The following is a 22215-nucleotide window of genomic DNA, read 5'->3' as shown; positions in this document are numbered from 1 at the left end:
AAAATAGATCAGTATACAGTATATATACAATACTGTATACTGTATAAATAAAACTTGGATATATTTTAGAGGAGAGTCAAGTCAAGTCAAGAGGATTTATTTATTTATTTTTTTTATTTACTGTCTTAGGACATGTATAGCTTTAGATTATAAGAAGCATCTGCCATGTGAGTGTTTACTATAGAAACAATACCATATTAGAATGAATTTCCTATTACAGGAGTAAAGTAAACAGAAGATAAACCAAATGTAAAATACTGAAACTATAAATAAAATCAAACATAAAAAATAATAAAATCTAATAAAATCAAAAAATCAAATTAACTACTGCTATCTAATGATAAACTTTCCAAGGTTACCTCTAGTAGAATATCTAATTTATTTCTCATTTTGGAAAAGGACAAATTGTCTTTAAGCCACTGAGGTCCAGTTGGTGGTTTAGGGGATTTTCAAAGGATTAAACGGCACCTGGCTTAGATGGCACCTGGCTATCAAAGTTGGATAAAGGATAAAATATCGAATTGCTTTTTGTTGTACCTGGAAAAATCCACTAGCACCTCAAAAACTACTACACCAGCGTTCTCTAAACACTTCTGGGTCTGATCCAGTACCCAGAGCGAGACACAAGTGAACACAGGAAAAGCTTTATTAAGTCATGAACAGTGTAGAGAAAGTCTCAGAAGGTCATGTGATCTCCACAGAGAGTCGGAGACAAGCACGAAGAAGAAGGCAACCTGTTTGGGCTCTAAGGTTTTCAGGACGAATGGATTATCCGAGACCAAGCAGGGCAATGTTCAAGCGATGTGGTGAGAAATGATTTCATTATTCTTTCACCTCATTCATGTTTTGTTCGTGAAAGATTCAACCTTATTGCCTACTGATGGATGTTTCATTAGAAATTAATCACCTGAACATGAATTTGGTTCTAAAATTTGAATGTGAAATAATGTAGTAAATATAAAACAGGAAATTTAATTCAACTCAATTCAGTTTTATTTGTAGAGCGATTTTAACACGAGACGTCTCAAAGCAGCTTTACGGAGATAAAGAGGTTATAAAATTGTATGAAAACAGCGTAGACATTTAGTGCCTATTAGTTTTGTTCTTTAGAATTGTACGTTTATCCATAATGAGCGAGCCAGTGGCAGCTGTTGCATGAAAAATCTCCCTGAGATGGCAAGAAACCTTGAGAGGAACCAGACTCAAAAGGGAACCCGTCCTCATCCTCAACACCGAATATCCATTTATTACAGTTCCATCATTGTTGAATTGTTCAGTAAAGTGTGTAAAAGCAGAACAGTTCGTCAATCGGTGGTCCTTTTGTAGCCATTGTAGCAGACTGTTAATCTAAATTACAATCCAAATCCATCCTCAAAGTTCTCTCAGGGTAGCGACTCCAGGTGGTGCACACTTCCTTGGACCTTAAAATCCTTTGGAATTATAGTTCTATGATGCTGAAATGTTTATAACATCCCCTTTTATCCATGCTTCCATGCACTCGGACCAGAACCTGAGGTAAGGCAGCTGTGAATTAGATATCTTCGTTTCTTTTGTAGATTTGAGCAAATGCGAAGAAGCCGCCTCATGAACCCTGTCTCCAATGTCTTAATGCATCTTAGGGAATTAGTGTAAGGATTTAATCCTGCTACAGCGGCTGCTCACTAATCAGAAGGGACAGAAGAAATGCTGATCGTTTACAGGACTGAGTGTAGTGACACGTGTATTTTCCGAACAAATAGGATTTTCAAGAGCAAAAATTATGAAAAATTATGAATAAAATTAAATTCTAATTTTATTCATCACGTACACATACATACAGAGTACGACATGCAGTGAAATGCTTTATACCACTGTCCAGCATTCAAGTACAAAAGGAATAGAATTTAAGGATATAAAAAAGAATATAAAAAAAACCCAATTAAATACAGTAGAAAAATAAAGAACTATATGAAATTTTATATATATATATATATATATATATATATATATATATATATATATATATATATATATATATATATATATATATGAAAGAGTATGGCAGATATTAACAGTACAAATTAATGTGATTTAGTGTGATTGTCCTTAAAGTGTCCATGTGGAAATAATACACTGTATGGCCATCCCATTGCTCATTTAGCCCCAATTTACTCTCATGATAACCTCCACTCTTCTTGGAAGATTTGCCAGATTTGTAAAGTCAGGTACTGATGTAGGTGAGGTGAGGAGGTCTGGGGTGCCATCAGCACTCACATTCTTCATGTTCAATAGGATGTAAGGTCAAAGCTCTATAGCAGGAGATCTTTCACACAAGTCCAACCTATGTAAAGCAGATCTCAAAGGTTGGAACAGGTGTCGATCTCCTAGTTCAAGTGAAGGGACAATTTAATGCTTACTTGAGGTAAAAGTTTGTGAAAGAACCACATTTGGGTAGAAAAGTCAGGTGTCCCAATAGTTTAGCCGTAAAAAAAACATGGGATCATGTGCACCACTTCCTTTCAACTGCTGCAAAAAAACATGAGGTTTTTGGTTAATTAGAACAGCAATTATTGTTCCAGCCGAGTTCTGGTTTGTCATGTGCAAATTTTAGTTTCTGCTTTTTCTTTTTTAGAATGAAATATTCGATCGATGCTCTTTCTTTATTAGCGGAAAATGTTTGATTGATTCCGGTTGCTTGTTGTTCTTTGCCTAACTGGTGTTCCTGCTGCTTTCAGGTTGTCCTGCAACTTCTTTTCACTGCAAGCTTATGTTAGTCAACAAAGTCAAAACCGTCTCAGGACGTCTTTCTCTTTATTCTATTTATACAATATCATAATTACGAGATGCGACAGTTGAATTGTTGTTGTTTTGATATTAAGAATCAGAAGCAATGATGAAGCAGTGCTGAAATTTCTAATGAAGTTAGAGACATTGGGTGGAAGGTTTTTGGATGTTTAGATTTTTCTTTTTGCAAAACTCTGTACTCTAATTTATAACCTTTAATTATATAAAAATATGCTGAGGTAGATGTTATGAGAACAGTTTGTGAAATGGACTGCACACTTAAAACTACAAATGCCAAATCTCAAGAACTTTCTGTCTGCTTCAGCTGTCCAGTTTATCTACAGAAGATCCACAGGATGCAGAGCTGGTGTACACCATGAGAGATTTGACCTCCAAGGTAGGACACACGTTTCCTGGCCGTGAGACACGTATGACGGACAGGGACCCGGAAGGCAGAAACCGTCCTCACACCCCTGGCACACCCACTTTCCCTCGTCGAGTGAGAAGGAACCTGCAGGGCTCCGAACCGGACCTTCTGCGCCGCTGTCACTTTAGTTCCACCGGTTTCCACGAGTCTCCGCTTAGTCCTTCAATATCTAAGAGACCCTGGAGCAGACTAGATCCTTACGATTCTCCTGAGGTAACGCTTGCGCTTCTTTATGAGGGAGTTTGAGATGTCACCAGGCGTCTGGTGTCTTGTAAAAAAAATCACACATGGATTATTTCAGAGTCTGCAGTAATTTGTTCTCTGTAATTGTTTTTAGGATCAAGATAAGGAATATGTGGGATTTGCAACCCTTCCCAACCAGGTGCACAGGAAATCTGTGAAAAAAGGTTTTGCTTTTACGCTGATGGTAGCCGGTGAGCCTTAAAGTTCATTTTTCAGTTAGAAGAAAAGGGTCACAGTTAAAAATGATTTATTAACACATACTGTGTAATTGTTTTGCAAAATCTCTGTAGGGGAGTCTGGATTGGGAAAGTCCACGTTGGTCAACAGCCTTTTCCTAACAGATGTCTACAAGGACAGGATTCTGCTGAGTGCTGAAGGTGTCAGGAAGAGATCCAAGAGACCATTATTTACTCATCAGGCATCACATTATGAACACCTGCCTAATATTGTTTGGGTCCTTTTTTAATTCTTAAACAGTCGTGACCCATCGATCTTAAACAGCATAAACTTCTTTAGCAGTTTGAGCTACAGGAGCTCGTCTGTTGGATCGGACCACATGTCCAGCCTTCGCTCCTCACGTGCATCATTGAGCCTCGGCCTCCCACGACCCTGTCGCCGGTTCACCACTGTTCCTTCCTTGGAGCACTTTTGATAGATACTGACCACTGCAGACCAGGAACATCCCACAAGAGCTGCAGTTTTGGAGACGCTCTGACCCAGACGTCTAGACGTCACAATTTGTCAAACTCGCTCAAATCCTTACACTCGCCCATTTTTCTTTCTTCCAACACGCCATTTGAGGAAAAATGTTCACTTGATGCCTAATAAATAAATCCTCCCACTAACAGGTGCCATGATGAAGAGATCATCAGTATTCTTCACTTCACCGCTTATAATGATATTATGTCATAATGTGTTGCCTGATCGGTGTGTATACAATTCTTTATTTTAAATTATCTTTGAAATGGAGGAGCATCAGAATCAGCCGAATGAAGAAATTCGTTCTGCTTTTTTACAGAAAGGATCACCAAAACTGTGGAAATCACCAAACATACTATCGCCATTGAGGAAAAAGGTGTAAAACTCAAGCTCACCATTGTGGACACACCAGGCTTTGGAGATGCCCTCAACAACACTGAGAGGTAATAAAACACTGTATATACAAAAGGTTGTTATTTGGTTGTTCCCCAAACTGTTGCCACAATGATGAAAGCAACAGATATAGAAGCATTACGATTGGCATTCACTGGTACCAAGAAGCTCAAACTCGTTCCACCATGATCCTGTGGACGAAATGAGAATCATGAATATGTGTTGTGATCTGTAAAGAGATCGTACCTCCTTCAACCACATGAACGCCATTGGAATGAACCGGAACACTGACTGAACCCTCAGTCAGTCTTATTGGACATCAGTGCCTGCTTTTACTGCTTCTGTAGCTAAATAGCCCACACCTCAAAGCCTTCACAGAAGAGTGAAGCTCATTTTATCAGCAAGAGAGCATTAAAACTGTAAATTGGATGCTCAGAAAACTTCTAATGGCCAATCTTCTGCCATTATTCCAAATGTTCACATAGGGTATAGTGTAAAGCAGGCCATAGCAATTTATTTTAATTTTTTTAACGTTATAGATGGAAGCCAATAGTGGATTTCGTCGACCATCAGTTTGAGCAATACTTCAGGGATGAAAGTGGGTTGAACCGCAAGAACATTCAGGACAACCGAGTGCATTGCTGCCTCTATTTCATCTCACCATATGGCCATGGGTAAAATAAAACAAATTAAAAAATGACTGTATAAAGAATCTTGGTTATTAAATTCATTATTTCATCTATTTATTATAACCGTGTCACCAGCCTCAGGCCAGTCGACGTGGAGTTCATGAGGGCTCTACATGAGAAGGTCAACCTAGTGCCTGTGCTGGGTAAGGCAGACTGTCTTACACCACTGGAAGTGTCACGGAAGAAGAAAAAAGTGCGTAATTTCCCATTATATCTTCATATCATATCAACGTGTGGGTTGTATGACACGGAAGGTTTCCTTTTCCAGATACGAGAGGAGATCGAGAGGTTCGGGATCAACATCTATCAGTTCAATGAGTGCGACTCGGATGAGGAAAATCAAGACCTGAAAGTGAGCAAATGGGGAGTGTTTTAGACTTTGTGTAAAACGTCATGTGAAGTCAAATCCACTGTTACGATGCGAAATGTCCTGAAATTCGTTGTATTTTTTTCTCTTTAGTTGTTCATCATAAATTCGAAGTCTGATCCGTCTTTTGTGTGTTTTGTGTAAAGGATAGTATTCCTTTTGCTGTGGTCGGCAGTAACGTTCTTGTCCAAATCAAAGGTAGGAGAGTCCGAGGCCGTGTGTATCCTTGGGGTGTTGTGGAAGGTATTTTACAGTCATACACTTTTTCTTTTCTTTTTGGGTTTCTAATACTTTGTATGACTGACTATTAATCAGAGGTTGTTTATTAATATTGCAAAATTCATGTTTATTAATAATATCAATATTTCATTCATATTAAATATTTTTCCATCTTGGACCAATATTTACTAATGCAAACGTTTGTGGACACCTGACCATAAAATTGCTATGTGCGATGAACATCCAACATTCCCCATTTGCTCTTATAATAACCTCCACTCTTCTGGGGAGATGTTCCACTAGGTTTTGCAGTGTATTTGTGGAAATTTGTGCTCATTCAGCCACAAGGGTGTTAGTAAAGTTGGGTACTGATGTAGGTAAGATTGAGGAGGCCTGGGGTGCAGAGGATCTTGCACTTCAACCCATGTAAATCATATCTTAATGGAGCTGGCTTTGTGCACGGAGGCATTGTCATGCGAGAACAGGTTTGGGGCTGTGAAGGGAAGATTTAATGCTTCTGCATCCAGAGAAATCCTGTACAATTGTGTGTTTTCAAATTTGTGGTAACAGTTTGGGAAAGAAGCACAGATGGCTGGAAAGGATAGGTGTCCCAATACTTTTGGCAGTATGTCGAGAAATTAATACACATTTTATGAAAAAATGCAGTTTCATTAAACAATCCTAATTAGTTGAAATGATTGCGTTTGTGTGCGACTCATAGACTCATTGTTCTCAGCATGAGCAGGACAAATTCAGAGAATAAAAATAATAAAAGGAAATCACTATATCTCTACCCTAATACCTTAAAAAGCTTCTGAATCACCAAATTTTTCATGAGATAACCATTTATTTATACTGCACTACATAATATGAATAATAATTTGTGCCTTTTTTTTTCTTTTAGTGGAAAACCCCACCCACTCAGATTTCCTGAAGCTCAGGAACATGCTGGTTCGTACTCACATGCAGGACCTGAAGGATGTGACGCAGGAAATCCATTATGAAAACTACAGATCTGAGTGCATCCGGAACATGACCCGCATGGTGATCAGAGAGAGAAAACGCAGGTCTGAACCAAATACGCAAGAAGTCTCATGGTAAAGATCTACTTGTTTAATACGAGTCCATGAGGTCGTCTGGCGAAATTGACTCTGGAATGCAGTGTGATGGGGGGAGTTGAGGGTTAAAGTCTGATTTTCCGTACAGTTTCCACACACTCAATGAAACGTAGATATAGTGACGTCCATGCAAGACAGCGAGAAACAGAATCTGGAACTTCAGTTGTGACATTCGTTTGGTGAAACAGGAAACAGGTGTGGATGATGAAGTGTAGCAGATGAACATTGAGGTGCAGGTGCTAATGGGAAACACTCCATCATCCTGACACACTGCTTTTTCAAACATACTTTTAAACCTGGAGACGAGCCTTTTAGAGCAAAGTGTAGTCACTGGAACGAATATGATCCACTATATGGACGACACTGGACTTTTCCAGCCACATGTCCTTCTTCACCAAACCGTGACCACAATCTTTGGATGATGTTGCATTAAATTCACCTTTCACTTGAGCTAGGCGGCCGAGGTCCATGAAGATATAGTTTACATGGTTTGGAGTGAAAGATCTCCTGCTCAAATCATTTTGAAGACCTTTGATATGAATTGCAATGGCAAAATCTAGTGGAAGATCTTCTCAGAAGATCCAGTGGAGGATATTATAACAGCGAATGGGGACTAAATATGGATTTTCAACAAGCACATGCCAACCATTATTGTCTTCATAGCCTTAAGGAGGGGCAAATCTGCAGAAATGGTGGTGCATGCTTGCCAGAACTCAGTAGAAGGTCTCACAGATGTGAATAAACATAATTATAGTGTGTATTTTAAGGCTTTTACGTACACTTCAGGTTAAAGTTATTGGGATTAAGCAGGAATTGTTTGACACGTGATTCTTTTCTCTCCTCACGGCAGTCTGTGTAACTATCTGAGAGAGAGCGCTGCAGATTTACCTCTGGTGCCTGTGGACGATGAAACGGAGCGCCTCATTTGGGAGAAAGACGAGGAGGTAAGAAACACATTAGGGGTGGGAGGTTGCAACAGTCGAAAAGGTTTGAAGTGAATCGAGGAAATAATCTCAAATCAATAAATTTACATTCATGGCATTTGGCAGATGCCCTGATCCAGACCGATTACAACTGAGAAGTTGAGGGTTAAGGGCCACGCTCAAGGGCCCAGCAGTGGCAGCTTGGTGGTTTTGGGATTTGAACCTATTATATGATTATAACTGATTATAAAAGTTCATGAATGAGGCGCCAACTAAAAGTTTCAAGTACTTTATTTATCTAAGTTTTCACATGATCACTTTCAAAACAGTCCTCTTGCACAGCAATACAGCACCCCTAGTGTTCCAGCCACTTCTAAAACATGCCCTGGGAGTCCTAATTTCGAAGTGGGCAAGAACCTTCTGCAATTTGCGCCGGATCTCCACAATCGTGTCAAAAGCGCCGACCCTCGAGGAGATCTTTAGCTTCGGGAATAAGGCGAAGTCCGCATGAGCCAAATCTGGCGAGTGAGATCACGCGGATCATTTTTCCGACGATCATCATGAACGAGTAGCCAAATGGTTTCGACATTTTCGGGCATCGAGCTCGTGGAAGGTCTTTCTGATCTCCTGGCATCTTCCAGTGATGTTCTTCTGCTCTTAAAGCTCGTGCGCCGCTCAAAACACCTCGAACGACTCGTCGCAGCGCCTCCGTATGTCTAACAGCCGTCATGGCAAACGTCTCTGTAGCGGATTTGCCCAGTTTCACGCAGAATTCCACGTTTGCTCTTTGTTCTAACTCGCTGTCCGTGATGAAATCGCAGACGTGGTAACGCACGTGGTCAGAACAGCAGCAGTTACACCATTAGTCTAGAAATGTTTGATACCACCTCATAGCTGATGTGTAAATTCTGATTTTGAAACTAATAAATAATGCTAATAATTTCATTTGCACAAAACTCTAATACTTTAAATTACGAATTGTATTGGATTCAGTGGTATTAAATATCGTTGCCTTGAGAAAAGAAAGAGAGATTTATTATAGCTTGAGATCTTTTTCAAACTGAACTCCAACCAAAAACCTATAAAGCTGGAATACTTCTTCCCAACAATCCTCATACAGCATTAGCCAAAGACTTTTGGCTGTATAGTGTGTACAGTATTATAAGTAGTGATACTGCAGGTATGACGGAAACTGATTTGGTTTGTTTTGTTCACAGCTCCAAAAAATGCTAGAGATGCTACAAAGGATGCAAGAGCAGGTGCATCATGGGAACTGAAACAAGAATGTGACGCATCCGATTATTCATTTGCTACAAATCAATTAGTAAATCGTCTTCTTTCGGCTGCTCCTGTTAAGGCCCTTCACAGCCGATCATCTGCATCACTCCATACTACTCTGTCCTCTGTTTCCCTCTTTCACACCAACCACATCCAAAACCCTCCTCCTTGGACTTCCTCTTTTCCTCCTGCCTGGTGGCTCCATCCTCAGCATTCTTCTACCTTCTACACATCACCAAACCATCTCACCTTGTCTCCAAAATGTCCTACCTGCTCGGTCCATCTGATAGACTCATTTTTAATCCTGTCCACCCTCATCATAATCACAGCATCTTCAACCTTATGTAGATACACTACTGATCAGGTACAACATTATGACCATCTGCCTAATTTTGTGTTTCCTGATCCCATCGAGCATCAACTTCTTGAGCTACAGGAGCTCGTCTGTTGGATCGGACCACACGGACCGACCTTCGCTCCCCACCTACACCACAAACCCGGTCGCCGGCTCACCACTGACCCCTACAGACCAGGAACATCCCACAAGAGCTCGTCCCACCAGTCGTCTAGACGTCCCAATTTATCAAACTCCCCCAAAATCCTTACGTTCGCCCATTTTTCCCGCTTCGAACATCAACTTTGACAAAATGCTCCATAATAAATAAATCCCACTCACTAGCAGGAGCCATGATGAAGAGATAATCGGTGTTTTTCACGTTATAATCTCAAAATTGTGTATTTTATATAATAAATGTAAGAAAAGAAAGAATTGGGACACATTTTTTTTTTTGTAAATGTAAGATTTATTACGAATAGTCTTTTTGTTTTGTTTTTTTGTTTAGGGTTTTTTTTTTTTTTAAATTACTCTCGCATATTTCAACGTTACAGTTTCATTTCATGGTGGACAATTCGATTTTAATGCAGCCCAAAATGTACAGGCGATATAGAACTTAAACTTTCTCCATAGGGAAAAAATGCAGATTTTTATATATGTATATATAATATCAATGTTAGAAATGAGGTCTAATGGTCCCCACCACATCATACATTATTAGACATGGTCCCGGAATAATAATAATAATAATAATAATAATAATAATAATAATAATGGGGGGATCGAATGCTAAAACAAAATGGGAAAACTTTTTTTTTTGCAATCTACATGCAAAAACCAGGCAACAGTGTAATCCTCAAATACATACACGTATATGTGAATGCGTGCATATCCATCACATTTATATCTATATATGTATATATACACAAACATAGAACATAGACAATTAAAAAATAATAGTTAAATTTTTTATAAAAAAAAAAAAAAGGTAAGTGAATTCTTTTTTTTTTTTTTTTTTTACCAAATATAAAGCACAGCATGTATCGTTCACTCTTTACGGTCATGACGGGACTTTCACATCTAAATTGGACATAAGAACGTGGCCTTCTCACCTCAGCGTGTAAATTAAAAAACGTGGAATAGTTTTTTTTTTTTTTCTTTTGAAGGACTGGCGAATTGACGAGCAGGGAATCACAGTGTTCTGGTTAAATCTGATAGTACGTCAGCAAAGTTTTTATTCTATAGTAAAAAAAAATAAATAAAAAAAAAGCATAACTACAAAATATTAAGGATTTACTATATATTAAAAAAAAAAAAAGAAGGCAGGAAGGTACCCCAAGGAAGCAACACGAGGAAAGTGTCACGAGTGTTATATGGTACGTGGATGTGGGGAAGAAAGCATCCTATTGTGTAGGTAGAAATGTTAATTAATTTAAAAGTGTAATGTATAAGGTGATGATGATGAACATCTTCATGAAGCTCTCTCATACACACACATACAAAGAAAACATGACGATGCGTCAGGCAAAAGAGAAAAAAATTATCTAAAAGGACAAGCGTTCATATATTGACATTCATATGCCAGGTAGAAAAGTTAATCCGTGGAAGTAAATCTAGTGCCTTGTAGAATCTCAAGAGGTGTAAATATCGCCAAACAAACACAAGTGTAATGGAAGAAATTTACGCTTTACGGGTCAAATTGTACGCCTACGTTACGAACGCTATGTCTGGTGATTTCCTGGACGCCGAGTGAGGGCGCCGGTCTTCTACTCCTTTATCCAAGTCTTTATCTGAAGGCCTCGTTTTCTCTGCCAACGTTTGGCATTGAAGAAAACCGAATAATCCTTGTGACTAATGGAAAAGCCTCTGCTGGACCGCGTTTTAAACAGCAGAGGGCGCCATTGGATTTAGACCACAGATTAGGCACTTCTAGATTTGAGAATTATCGAATGCCAGCCGGATAACGAGCAATCGTTTCTGATCATCATCATCATAATAATAATAATAATGCAGGAAATCATGTGTTCTCACTAACTGCGATTTTGTATTCGTATTCTTTTTCCTGTTGACCGGGTGAGAAAGCGACGCCTGAGACGATTATTCTGAGCTGCGCCCATAAGACGGAGTGAAATGGATGCGTCGCTCGCTGCGAATAAAACTCGTGGTTTTAAGGTTCGCACGTGTGTTTCTCGTTTGATTCACTCGGCACGATAACAGTCCTGTGCTCTTTTCTGACAATCCAGATGTTCTTCACAAGCCCTACACCTGTATGTTTCATGCTAGCTTAAGCGTGCTGACAGGAAAAGGCGGCATGGTCACCATAGTCACTGGGTTGAGCACGGCCTGCCCCACGAGACCTGTGTGATGATGGGCCACTACGGCCGTGGGCTTTCCCACAATAGTGCCCTGCTGTGCCACAGCAGCACCGTTCACATGGCTGTGGCTCTGAGGCTGCTGGGTCAGCGTCTGCGTGATGTGGCCCAGCACAGACGACTGAGAGACGGCCACGGTCTGCGGGTAAAGGGTCACCGGGTGCACGGTGATATGACTGATGGATTTGGAAGAAGCCGGGAGCACGTGATTGACGGCCTGGATGACGGAGGCGTGCGAGACGGAGGCGTGCGCTATGACGCTGGGCTGGGGGGCGATGGCTGCGTTCTGGGGGTGTGGAGGGGTGGAGGCTTTGTGCTGGAAGGCTATGTGAGAGGGCAGGATGGACAGAGGAGGAAGTATGGGACAGCGGGGGTCAGACGGTGCCGGCTGACCTCTCAAGGTCGTGGAGCGCGCTCCGTCTGCGGCGTCCTGCTCGAAGTTGTCTTCGCCTTCTGTAAAAAGACAACACAAAGAATTCATTGATAAATGATAATGTAATATTTTACATAGAGGTGACCCCAAAGAGTTGATGATTCAAGTACCAAACTCACAGTCAAAAATTCGCTGAGTGTTCGCGAATGGATCATACCATTTTGGTTATAAGGGGGGGGGGGTGCTCAATGTCTGATTTCACATAGAACTACCGGTTTTCTCCCAATAAGTATATTATAATGCTGTCAATATAAATGTGAAACGAAAAAAATCTTTTAATAAATATTTTTAACCTGCGTAAATAAATCCAACTCCCCCAAAATTCGTTTATAGAAGCTTCGATGTCGCACGGGCAGTTTAGCCGATTTGCAGACACGTGAAATGCGCATTCTTCTGCGGTGTGTCCTTTCTGCAGTTTATGTCATTTTTCGGTCGACTATAGGAAAGGCTTAACGATTCCGATTCCACAGTGTAAATCCGTAGTTAATAAAACCCCACATTTTACATGTAGATACAGTGCACTATTTCTTTATACAATCGGGGCTGAGCTCGAGCGCTGGTTTGTGGATGGCGAGCGGAGCCGAAGGAGTCGAGTCGTAAATATCACACACCTGAACAGAGTTTTAATAATGAGATCTGGGATTCCAGGAGACGGAATCACAGAGCAGCGTATATGCATGTGGGATAAAGAGCTGAAAGATGAACGCAAAAGCAAACACGTGAAAAAGTGTGTGGCAGAGTCAAGATCTTTTTTTTTGTTTGTTTTTTTATATAATAGCCCGTCCCTGAGCGGTCGAATTATCAGCGTTTAAAGTCGTAGCTCAACGGTTAAGGTTCTGGGTTACTGATGGGAAGGTTATTGGTTTCGAGCCCTTGAGCAGCCATTAACCCTTTCGGTTCTAGGGGCGCTACATCATGGCTGCCCCTGCACTTATACCTCTGGTCCTGATATACTGGCATACGCAAAGAAAGATTTTCACTCTGCACTAATGTACATGTGACCAATAAAATGTCCCTTTATATTTGAAAGTAAAAATGGCATTTACGTGTCACATGTACAGATCAGCACAGTGAAATTCTTTCTGTACAGGGCCTCGCGCAAGGGCCCGAAAGTGGCAGCTTGGCGATAATGGGGCTTGAAACCCTGACCTTCTTTAACCTTTAACCCCCGAGCTACCACTTCCCCCTGCTAATCCTATACAGGGCATGATTGGACCTGCTGATTAGCATGCTACCATGCTAACCTTATGTGCAGCAATCCAACCATGGTATATGATTTAGTATACAAAAAAGTTCAGCTTGGAATTCAGTCAGAACAAATGCTGCTTTGTTGGAGGATTTTCAGAAGATTCACTCTTTCTCTCAGACTATTAATTTTAATATCGAGTCTTTTTTATATATTAGCATCATTTAAAGATGGGAAATGTGGTCAAGTATTAGCATCATGCACGAGGACGCGAGATCATCGGCGTTACCGAGGTCTGGATTGTTTCCATTCTTGTCGGAACTATGGAAAAATTTCCACGCAACCTCACTGAGAAACAAAACCGAGGACTGTTTGTTTCCACGACACTGGAAAAAGAAATCTCTGTATTATTATTCTCGTGTGAAGGAGCGATGACGCCGTACCTGATGCTGTTGATGTGGAAGCCTGGTCATCTTCAGGTTGGACCGTCTGCCGGAGGATGCGCTCGATCTCCAAGACGTCCATGCACTGGCCCAGATCTTTCTTCAGCTCAGCCAGCCTCTGCTGAGTGGCGATCTTCTCCCTCGCCAGCTTCTCCATCTCGTGCTCGTAATCCTTCTCCTTACGCTTTAGAGTCTACATGCAAAACATATAAATAAATATTCCTCATTCTATATATAGCAAGTTACAGTACACTGTATGGTCGGAACATCCCATTCCACATTTAGTCGCCATTTGTTGTTATAAAAACCTCCACTCTTCTGGGAAGATGTTCCACTAGATTTTGTGGAGATTTGTGTGAGATTCTTTCAGTCAGGTACTGATGGAGGTGAGAAAGTGAGGAGGCCTGAGGTGCAGTTCACATTTACTCATGTTCAATAGGGTTGGAGCTCTATAGCAGGAGATCTTCCACTCCAACCGATGGAAAGCAGATCTTCATGGAGCTGGCTTTGTGCAATATCATGCTGGAACAGGTTTGGGTCTCCTCTGTCAAGTGACGGGAAAATGTCATGCTCCTGCATCCAAAGGCATTTAATATAATTGTGGAGCTCCAGGTTGTGGTAATATTTTGGAGAAGAACCACATATGGCTGGAATGATCAGGTGTCCCAATACTTTTTTTCCATATAGTGTATTTGATATATATTTATTATAATTTGTAAAATTAGATAATTAAATTTTATAAAAAATATAAGCTGAGAAAAATAAAATGCCTTTTTTTATAATGTTTTTTCTTATTTAAAAGTGTCTTTGCACATGGACATTTGGTCGATTCCCAATAAATATATTATAATCCATTTTTTTTTACCTTTTTTTAAAATAGGTTTTTTTGATAAAACGTACAAATTTACATATTTTTACAAAATGTATTGCCAACATACAGCTGTTTTGTTGAAGGCATTTATAAAAATAAATAAATAAATAAATAATAATAAAAAAAAACAGGTCTGGAGACAGAAATGTGGTCGCTGTAGTATGCTGCGTTTTTTGTTTGTTTCAATATGAAAATTTAATGATAAAATATCTCTGTATAAAAACTTTTTTCTTGCTTCAAATGCACAATATTTACGTCTCGTTTTTAAAAAAATTCAATCCATTTTTATTTGTGGAGTGTGTTTATTAACTATGGACGTTGTCTCAAGCAGCTTTACAGAGATAAAGCAGTAATAAAGCAGTAATAAAGGAGTAATAAAGCATGTATAAGTTTGTTCCTTATGATTCTAAGTTTGTCCCTAATGGCAGCTGTGGCAACAAAGAACTCCCTGAGATGGCATGAGGGAGAAACCTTGGGAGGAACCATCCTATTTCGTGACTGTGGGACTTTTGAACAAATATTAAAATATAACAAATATTTGATCGACCATCAGCACATAATCCATCAGTGGCTCCGGGAAGTTCATATGATCACTACGGTACGGTGGCTGAGAAGTGAAAAACATGAACAAATCCGAAAACACAACGACAATCCAGACAAAGCGGAAAAGGTTTAGTGAATGGAAAATGTACCGATCATTGGACGAGACACCTGTCATTCCAGATATACAGGAAGTATGAAATCTTATCACTTTGTTTCTTGTACATGTGTAAAGTTCTCCATTCACTTTCAACTATTTTTTTATTTTAATTAGTGCACCTTTAAATATAAGAAAATAACCGAAGTAAACAAAAGCAAGGAAAACGAAACTGTTGTACTTCCTGTAAGTCTTGATTGACAGGTGTCTCGTCCAATGATCGGTAAGTGTCTCATTCGCAAACTATACCTACCTTTTCCGCTTTGTCTGAATTGTTGCGAATGTTTGTGAATGGAAACTTACAGATTATTGGACAAGACTCCTGTCATTCAAAATATACAGGAAGTACAACAGTCTTTTTTTCTTTTTTCTTCTTTGTTTCTTTTTTATTTATTTAGCAATTAGCCATATACAAACAACGTGATAATAACAAGTACAATTTACATTACAATACACAGAACAGGTGCATGAAATACTAATATATACACATATATTTAGGGAAAGTGGAAAAATAAATAGATAAATAAATACAATTTATAATAATAATAAAATTAAATAAAAAAAGGATCAAAATAAACAGGGCTATGGTTTATTCTGTAAATATTTTTCTATAAAAGGACAAAAGATTCATTGCATTTCTTTTTTTAATCACTTTTAGGGCTTTTGTGAAAGAAATAAACTCATTATAAAATGCAAAAAAAACGCTGGTCTCACTTTCAAGTATTTCGAATTTTGTATCTAAAATTTTCCCATCAGAAGAATTTTATTAACAAGAAAATTGTCCTTGTTATTGATTATTATATGTCCAAAGATAATGTCCTTCACAGTAAGAGTTCTTAGATGGGGAACCTTTGGGTAAAGCCAGTTATGGATATCAGACCATAAAGCGTCTGAAGTAACAGTCTGCGGCAGGAGAAAGTTGGAACGTCTGTGTAAAAGTGTAAAAACTAATCTTTATGTGATGATATACTGCAGCATCTCCAACATCACTGCATATGAATGTCCTTCCTCAAAGTAGCTTTGAATTCATTTTATTTTCTCTTTGCTTCTGTTTACTTCTGTTATTTTCTTATATTTAAAGGTGCACTAATCGAAAAAAAAGTTTAAAGTAAACGGAAAACTTTACACATGTTCAAGAAACAAAGTTTTAATATTTTATACTTCCTGTAAATCTTGATTGACAGGTGTCTCGTCCAATGATCGGTAAGTTTTTCATTCACAAACTATCCCTCCCTGTTTTGTTTTCTGATCTGTTAGTGTTTTGCACTTCTTGGCCACCGTACTACAGGCTTTTCAAAAGCAACAAAAGATTCCCACAACGTTACATACAATGTTATACCCTGCACAACCTCTTTTTAATTTGGAGAACAACCTCGAACCACATATTTTTATATATCAGATCATTCCATGTAAATTTGAATAGCAAATCAAAGAGGGCAAACTTGCACAAAAACAACAAAGACGTTATCTGACGTTTTCTCCAGAACATTTCCGTAACACTGTAGCAACTCTTCCATAGCCGAGTACCAGGCCACGAACCAGTGGTTTGGGACCTCTGAACTAGATAGTCTGGACTAGAGGGTCTGGACTAGAGGGTCTCTGAATATGTTGCTCCATTTAGTATCATATTATAGATCATTTGTACAAATTCCATTGAAATGTCCTTTATTTCCAGTTTAAGACTTTAGCACACTTTAGCACACTGATCATATCTGTTACTGCAAGATTTTGATGACTATACTGTTTGATTAAACAAAATCTGTAAAAATTCAGAAATTAGACATTTTTGTGAGGAAAGCCGTTTTCTCCTTCGATCTGCTTTCAGCATTAAATCAAAAAGTCACAAACGCATCGTAATTCTCATTTTGATTTTCAGTCGCGAACCGAAAAGCCAGAGAGCGTGAACGACACAGACCCAGCCCTCTCTACTACAGCTCTATTTGGCAGGTTGTGTACAGGCTTTATATCGTTATTGATGTGCTTCCTTTGTTTATTCTCGCTTTCCTTTTCCTTCCCCGACGAAGCCCCACCTCTTCCCAGTTTTCTCAGCGGCGTGGCCGTGGCCCACAGGGATTAAATACAGCGTTCCGGTTCAGCCAATCGGCTCTTCGTCAGAAAAACCTGCCTGTCCGCTCGCGTTCCGCGTCGGCGTGTCAGCTGAGCGTAAGGTGCGTGTCAGCTTTGTGTTCGCGGGCGTGTCGTTCGTCTCCAACTCGTTGTGCTTTAAGTACTCAAATGAGCGCTAATCCCATAGAAAAACAACGCTTTCTTAGCTGTTCCAACTCGCTCGACCTCTCAAACTCAATTATACCACGATACTATTTTTAGACTCTGGCCTACATTTTTGTTCGACGCAGACTACAAAGAGCCTCCGCAAGTCGCTTAGTTGTACAACAAAAATATGAACAAATAAAAATGTGAAAGAGGAGATAAAGGGAAGCGCGGATGCAAATCGAGCGACCTGGTCGTCTAATCAAATCGCAGCAATGATCCAGGAGAACATTAAGGTGTGCGAGTGCCACTTATGTCCCCCTGAAATAGTTTCCTAGCTGCGATTAGATTTTGTAGGTTGATGTATTTACTTGTACGAGTAAAGCAATTAAAATGCATTTGACAAAAAAGCTTCAGAGCTGAGGATGGTTCCACGTAACCAGCCTAAACATCCATGAAGTTACTGAGCAACTCAAGAACTTTGGATTGGATTTGGACTGTAATTAATATAAAAAAGTCTGCTACAATGTGCTCAGGATCGCAGGTTGCATTTATGGGTTCATCACTGAACTGCACACCTCAACAATGATGGAACTGTTATGAATGGACATTCGGTGATGATGAAAAGTTCCCTTTTAAGTCTAAAGGTTTCTTCCTCATGCCATCTCATAGAGTTCTTCCTTGCCTCGGACCAACTTAATTATAAGGAACAAACTTATACATTCTTAACTTTATCTCTGTAAAGCTGCTTTGAGACAATGTCCCCTGTTAAAAGCGCTCTACAAATAAAAATGTACTTGTTAGCCTTCACCACAGCTTTTGGGACTCACAGTTGACGCGCTACCTAAATTGAAATGTTAACAGTTCCTGAGAAAAATGTGCTACATACACAATTTAGAGATTATTGGAAAGAAGACACATTGAGCTTTACTGTCAATCATCAAAGTTGATATTGCTCAAAAAGATAAGTTTTAGATGATGAAGTGCCTTGGATATACATTTCCTGCATTGAACATTCTTTTTTTTATATCATACATAAATACATGAAATCATTCCTGGAGCAATCCAAAAAAGTACTGGGTTAAAAGCAACGTCTCAGGAGTTTATATTTTCAATTTTATGAAGATTTTCATGACAAATGCGATTCCTACAAACATTTTTCTGAGACTATGTCTGATCCTTTTCTCTCTCCCCCTGTTTGAGAGCCACCTGCTAAACTCACGTGTCCATCCATACTCTATTCATACAGTCTGCATAGAAATCAATGGCTGACCATTAAAGGCTTTTGTTTTTGATATTGATTTGGCATTCATAATAATGACCAGGTAGCCAGACAAGCTATTGCTTTACAGTCATGGCCACTCCAATCTCAACAACACACACACAAACACACACACATTTCAAGAAGAATTTCTCTTATAAAAACAAACGGGCAATAAAACCTACAACATCGTATAAAACTGTAAAGGGAGATATATTGTAACTTACAGATGTAAAATAGGCTCAGATTTTCCATCTCCATTGAGATCTCCAAGTCTCTGTTGCTACTCCGCCCCAAGAATATTTTCCTCCCCTGCTTTGTGCAAATCTCCGATAAAACACCTTTTTTTGACTGTCCATTTTTTTCTTTGTTTTCTTTTTTTTGTTGTAAACAAAGTCCAGTTATCACAAGCTGAAAAAGGCTGTTTGAGCAGAACCGAGAGCTGCATCACATCCTGGTCCTTCACGTGTGCCGTTTGACCAGTAAGAGTTTGTAAAGAGTAATAAAACTAAGCCTGACACGTAGGAAATAAAATCCTCCCATATATCGTTAGAATCCTGCACTCATTGGCTATATTTTCCATCAATCATTTTGTTTCCATAATGCTACTGGCTGGAAAGAAAAGGTTTGAAATGATGGTGGTGCACAATAAAAACGTCGACATCTGCCTATAGAGTGCAGACTGAAGCCCGAGATTCTGCCTCTTTTACAGTTTTCATTTATTTATTTTTAGTGTGTGGTCTCATTTATTTTGTAACACTATATTCTACCAGCCATATTTGGTTTTTCTACCTGCAAGACGTCATTTTTTTAATGCAAAATTTATTCAGAAACATATACAATACACAATTTAAGTATTGTGACGTAAGTAAAAAAATAACCATCTAAATTACAACACTATTGTTTGGTTGGAGCAGTAATGCTTTACGGCATGTTGTTCACTGGACACTTATTTTTCCCCTAATAAACCGGGATTAGCAGCAGCGGATGTGTTTGTGACTCGTTATTACAATAATAATGTAAGTAGTGCATTTTTTATGCATGCATACATTCTTTCCATTGAAAAACAGTGGATCTGAAATCACTGCTTGAGGCTTGGAGCGTTAGAATGATGTATAGTTAGTCATGGTTACCGTGTGCCTTTTAATTTAATCTATTGTTAAATATTAACACCTGAGAACAACGGGATATCGGTCGCGCTGGTGCGCCGATGAGGGCCAAGAAGTTAATTGGATTTTTTTCCTAAATAAAAACAAATTTTTATTAAACAAGCAATAAGGACAAGGAAGAAAAAACTAACGGCCAAAAACACGGCAAAAAAGGATTTTTACTATTCAAGAGCTACTACTGTAGAGCAAGTCCAAAATGTGGTCAGGCAGAGGTGGCAAAAGTTCACACCTCCTTCACGTTCAGAAACTCATGTTTTAAAAGTCTCTGGTAAAAGTTGAAGTTCTGACTACACTTTTTTTTACCCAGGTGAAGGTAAAGATGTTCGGGCTCTGACATGTACTACAGTAAAAAGTAGTCATTATTACTACCTGTTTTAGTGTCACGCTGGAAACTGAACCTCACATCATATTAATATATTAATACAAATTAATTTCTAAAGTTCTCTAATGAATGTGTTCAGGATGAACATCCACCATATGGAACACAAGCGGAGAAAAGATGATGATATTCATGTGACAGGAATGTCTCTGTTCTCGGTCATGTTTACAGGTATGCCATTGCAATGAGAGAAAAAACCAAAACTATCATTCCCCTAAATAGATTAAAACTAAAGTAACGGTCCGGTTTTAAAATGTAAGAAGTAAAAAGTACAGATATTTGTGTAAAAAAATTCATGAGTAGAAGTGAAAAGTTGTCAGAAAAATAAATAGTGGAGTAAAATAATGATACCAGAAAAATCTACTTGAGTACAGTAACGGAATATTTGTACTTCGTTACTTCCCACCTCTGGTCAAAGGAATTTATAGAAATTACAGATTTAAATTTACTGATTCGCAGTAGCGCATAAACGTTAAATATGTAATGCACCGATTTAAAAACCGTGTGCGTCGGATACAAGCTGTCGTTTGTATCGCTATGCGTCGTTAACACGTGTGCGTCTGTAAAAAACGATTTATTTATTTATACTTATTAGTAGATGTGCTATAACTTTTTTATTTAGAAATGATTCATATTTACATATATATGTATACATGTACAGTTTCCCAAAAAACAATTCAAATTCTCAAATCCTCAGAGAGTCTTTACCATGAGGTACCATGTTGAACATCCAGTGGTCAGTGTGAGAGAATTGGACTCAAAGCACCAAATTTTAACTTCGAATACAAGATACACAATTTTGTATGGTCCTGTCAAGCAGACAAAAACATGATAAATAGGACGTGTGGCTTCGCACGATTAAACGACATACAGCTGTTATCACTGAGGGTGTACTCACTTTGGTTGGCAGCTATTTAGACAATAATGGCTGTATATTGATCGAATTTTCTTCGCTAAACCGTTTCTCGAGCGCGTTCTCTCAGCATCGCTGCTGCTACGTGAATATGACGTATGACAACACTACGGAGACCGAGGCGTGTCCTGAGTGTCACATAGATCACAGATTAACATGGCAGAGGTAGAGCTGTAACTTCCTGGAGACACAACAAGTAAATAAAACCAGATTATAATTTTTTTTTTTGCACTACAAAAGGGGAGTTTGTCAAATAGTGATCCATAGACATGTACTTTCTGGATCTTCTGGGGGAAAATCTGCCATTTTGTTTAAAAATCATTTAGTTTAAAAATCACTAAGATAAGCCAAACGATGCATCCAACTAAATTAGCACATTTTTTCCCCAGGACTCAAAATTAAAATTAGAGTCCCTCAAAAAAATCTTTTATCAGTGTTCCAACGCTGAGGTACAAAATGTCTAAAACAGCTCTAATTTTCAGGACGACTTCAAACTACACTCATGGGCTTTTGTAGGGAGGAAGAAATAACACTGCGATGAAAAGCTGTTTAACTTGGCCATCTTCCCTCTGCCACGAAGAGAAACTGACAGTCCAAACTACAGCCAGTTTCCTCCTTTCACTCAATAACACTGTGTTATGACACAACCATGTTTACACCAAACGATGAACACAAGCTGAGACCAAGAGGAAAGACCAGCTTATACTACAGACGTGCCAACATATTCGGTCTGGCTTTATGATTTTATGAAATTCGTGTAGACGAGAGAAGCAGTCGGAGCAAACAAGAACGAATTTCCCCTCACGGAAAAGACAAATCAGGGGAAA

At 39.0% G+C, this 22215-nt stretch overlaps 2 protein-coding genes across 5 annotated transcripts in view; one reads left to right on the top strand and one right to left on the bottom strand.

The window, feature by feature from the left end:
* Positions 1 to 10440, top strand: sept4a (septin 4a). Of its 3 annotated transcripts, none has more exons than XM_046867163.1 (13): positions 1 to 806; positions 1508 to 1515; positions 3089 to 3403; positions 3528 to 3624; positions 3724 to 3810; positions 4452 to 4575; positions 5065 to 5199; positions 5290 to 5407; positions 5483 to 5566; positions 5728 to 5779; positions 6705 to 6897; positions 7769 to 7862; positions 9059 to 10440. In XM_046867163.1, the coding sequence occupies exons 1-13, from the start codon at positions 656 to 658 to the stop codon at positions 9116 to 9118; spliced, it is 1518 nt and encodes a 505-aa protein (XP_046723119.1). In that variant the 5' UTR covers positions 1 to 655; the 3' UTR covers positions 9119 to 10440. The 3 variants fall into 3 exon arrangements, with proteins under 3 accessions (XP_046723119.1, XP_046723118.1, XP_046723117.1); XM_046867162.1 differs by having other exon boundaries at positions 5728 to 5824; positions 6705 to 6867; XM_046867161.1 differs by having other exon boundaries at positions 5728 to 5824.
* The window catches only part of mntb (MAX network transcriptional repressor b), a 25214-nt gene continuing 13439 nt past the window's right edge, over positions 10441 to 22215 (bottom strand). For both annotated transcript variants that reach the window (XM_046867160.1, XM_046867158.1), the window contains 2 exons: positions 13888 to 14080; positions 10441 to 12278 (listed from right to left, as the gene is read on the bottom strand). In XM_046867160.1, coding sequence (XP_046723116.1) covers positions 11728 to 12278; positions 13888 to 14080 — 744 coding nt within the window. In that variant the 3' untranslated portion in view covers positions 10441 to 11727. The remainder of the gene's footprint in view (positions 12279 to 13887; positions 14081 to 22215) is intronic.

Source organism: Silurus meridionalis, chromosome 15 (genome assembly GCF_014805685.1).
Source record: "Silurus meridionalis isolate SWU-2019-XX chromosome 15, ASM1480568v1, whole genome shotgun sequence".
Taxonomy (NCBI): Eukaryota; Metazoa; Chordata; class Actinopteri; order Siluriformes; family Siluridae; genus Silurus; species Silurus meridionalis.
Note: the sequence above shows the minus strand (reverse complement) of the source record. Positions and strands in the feature narration are given on the sequence as shown.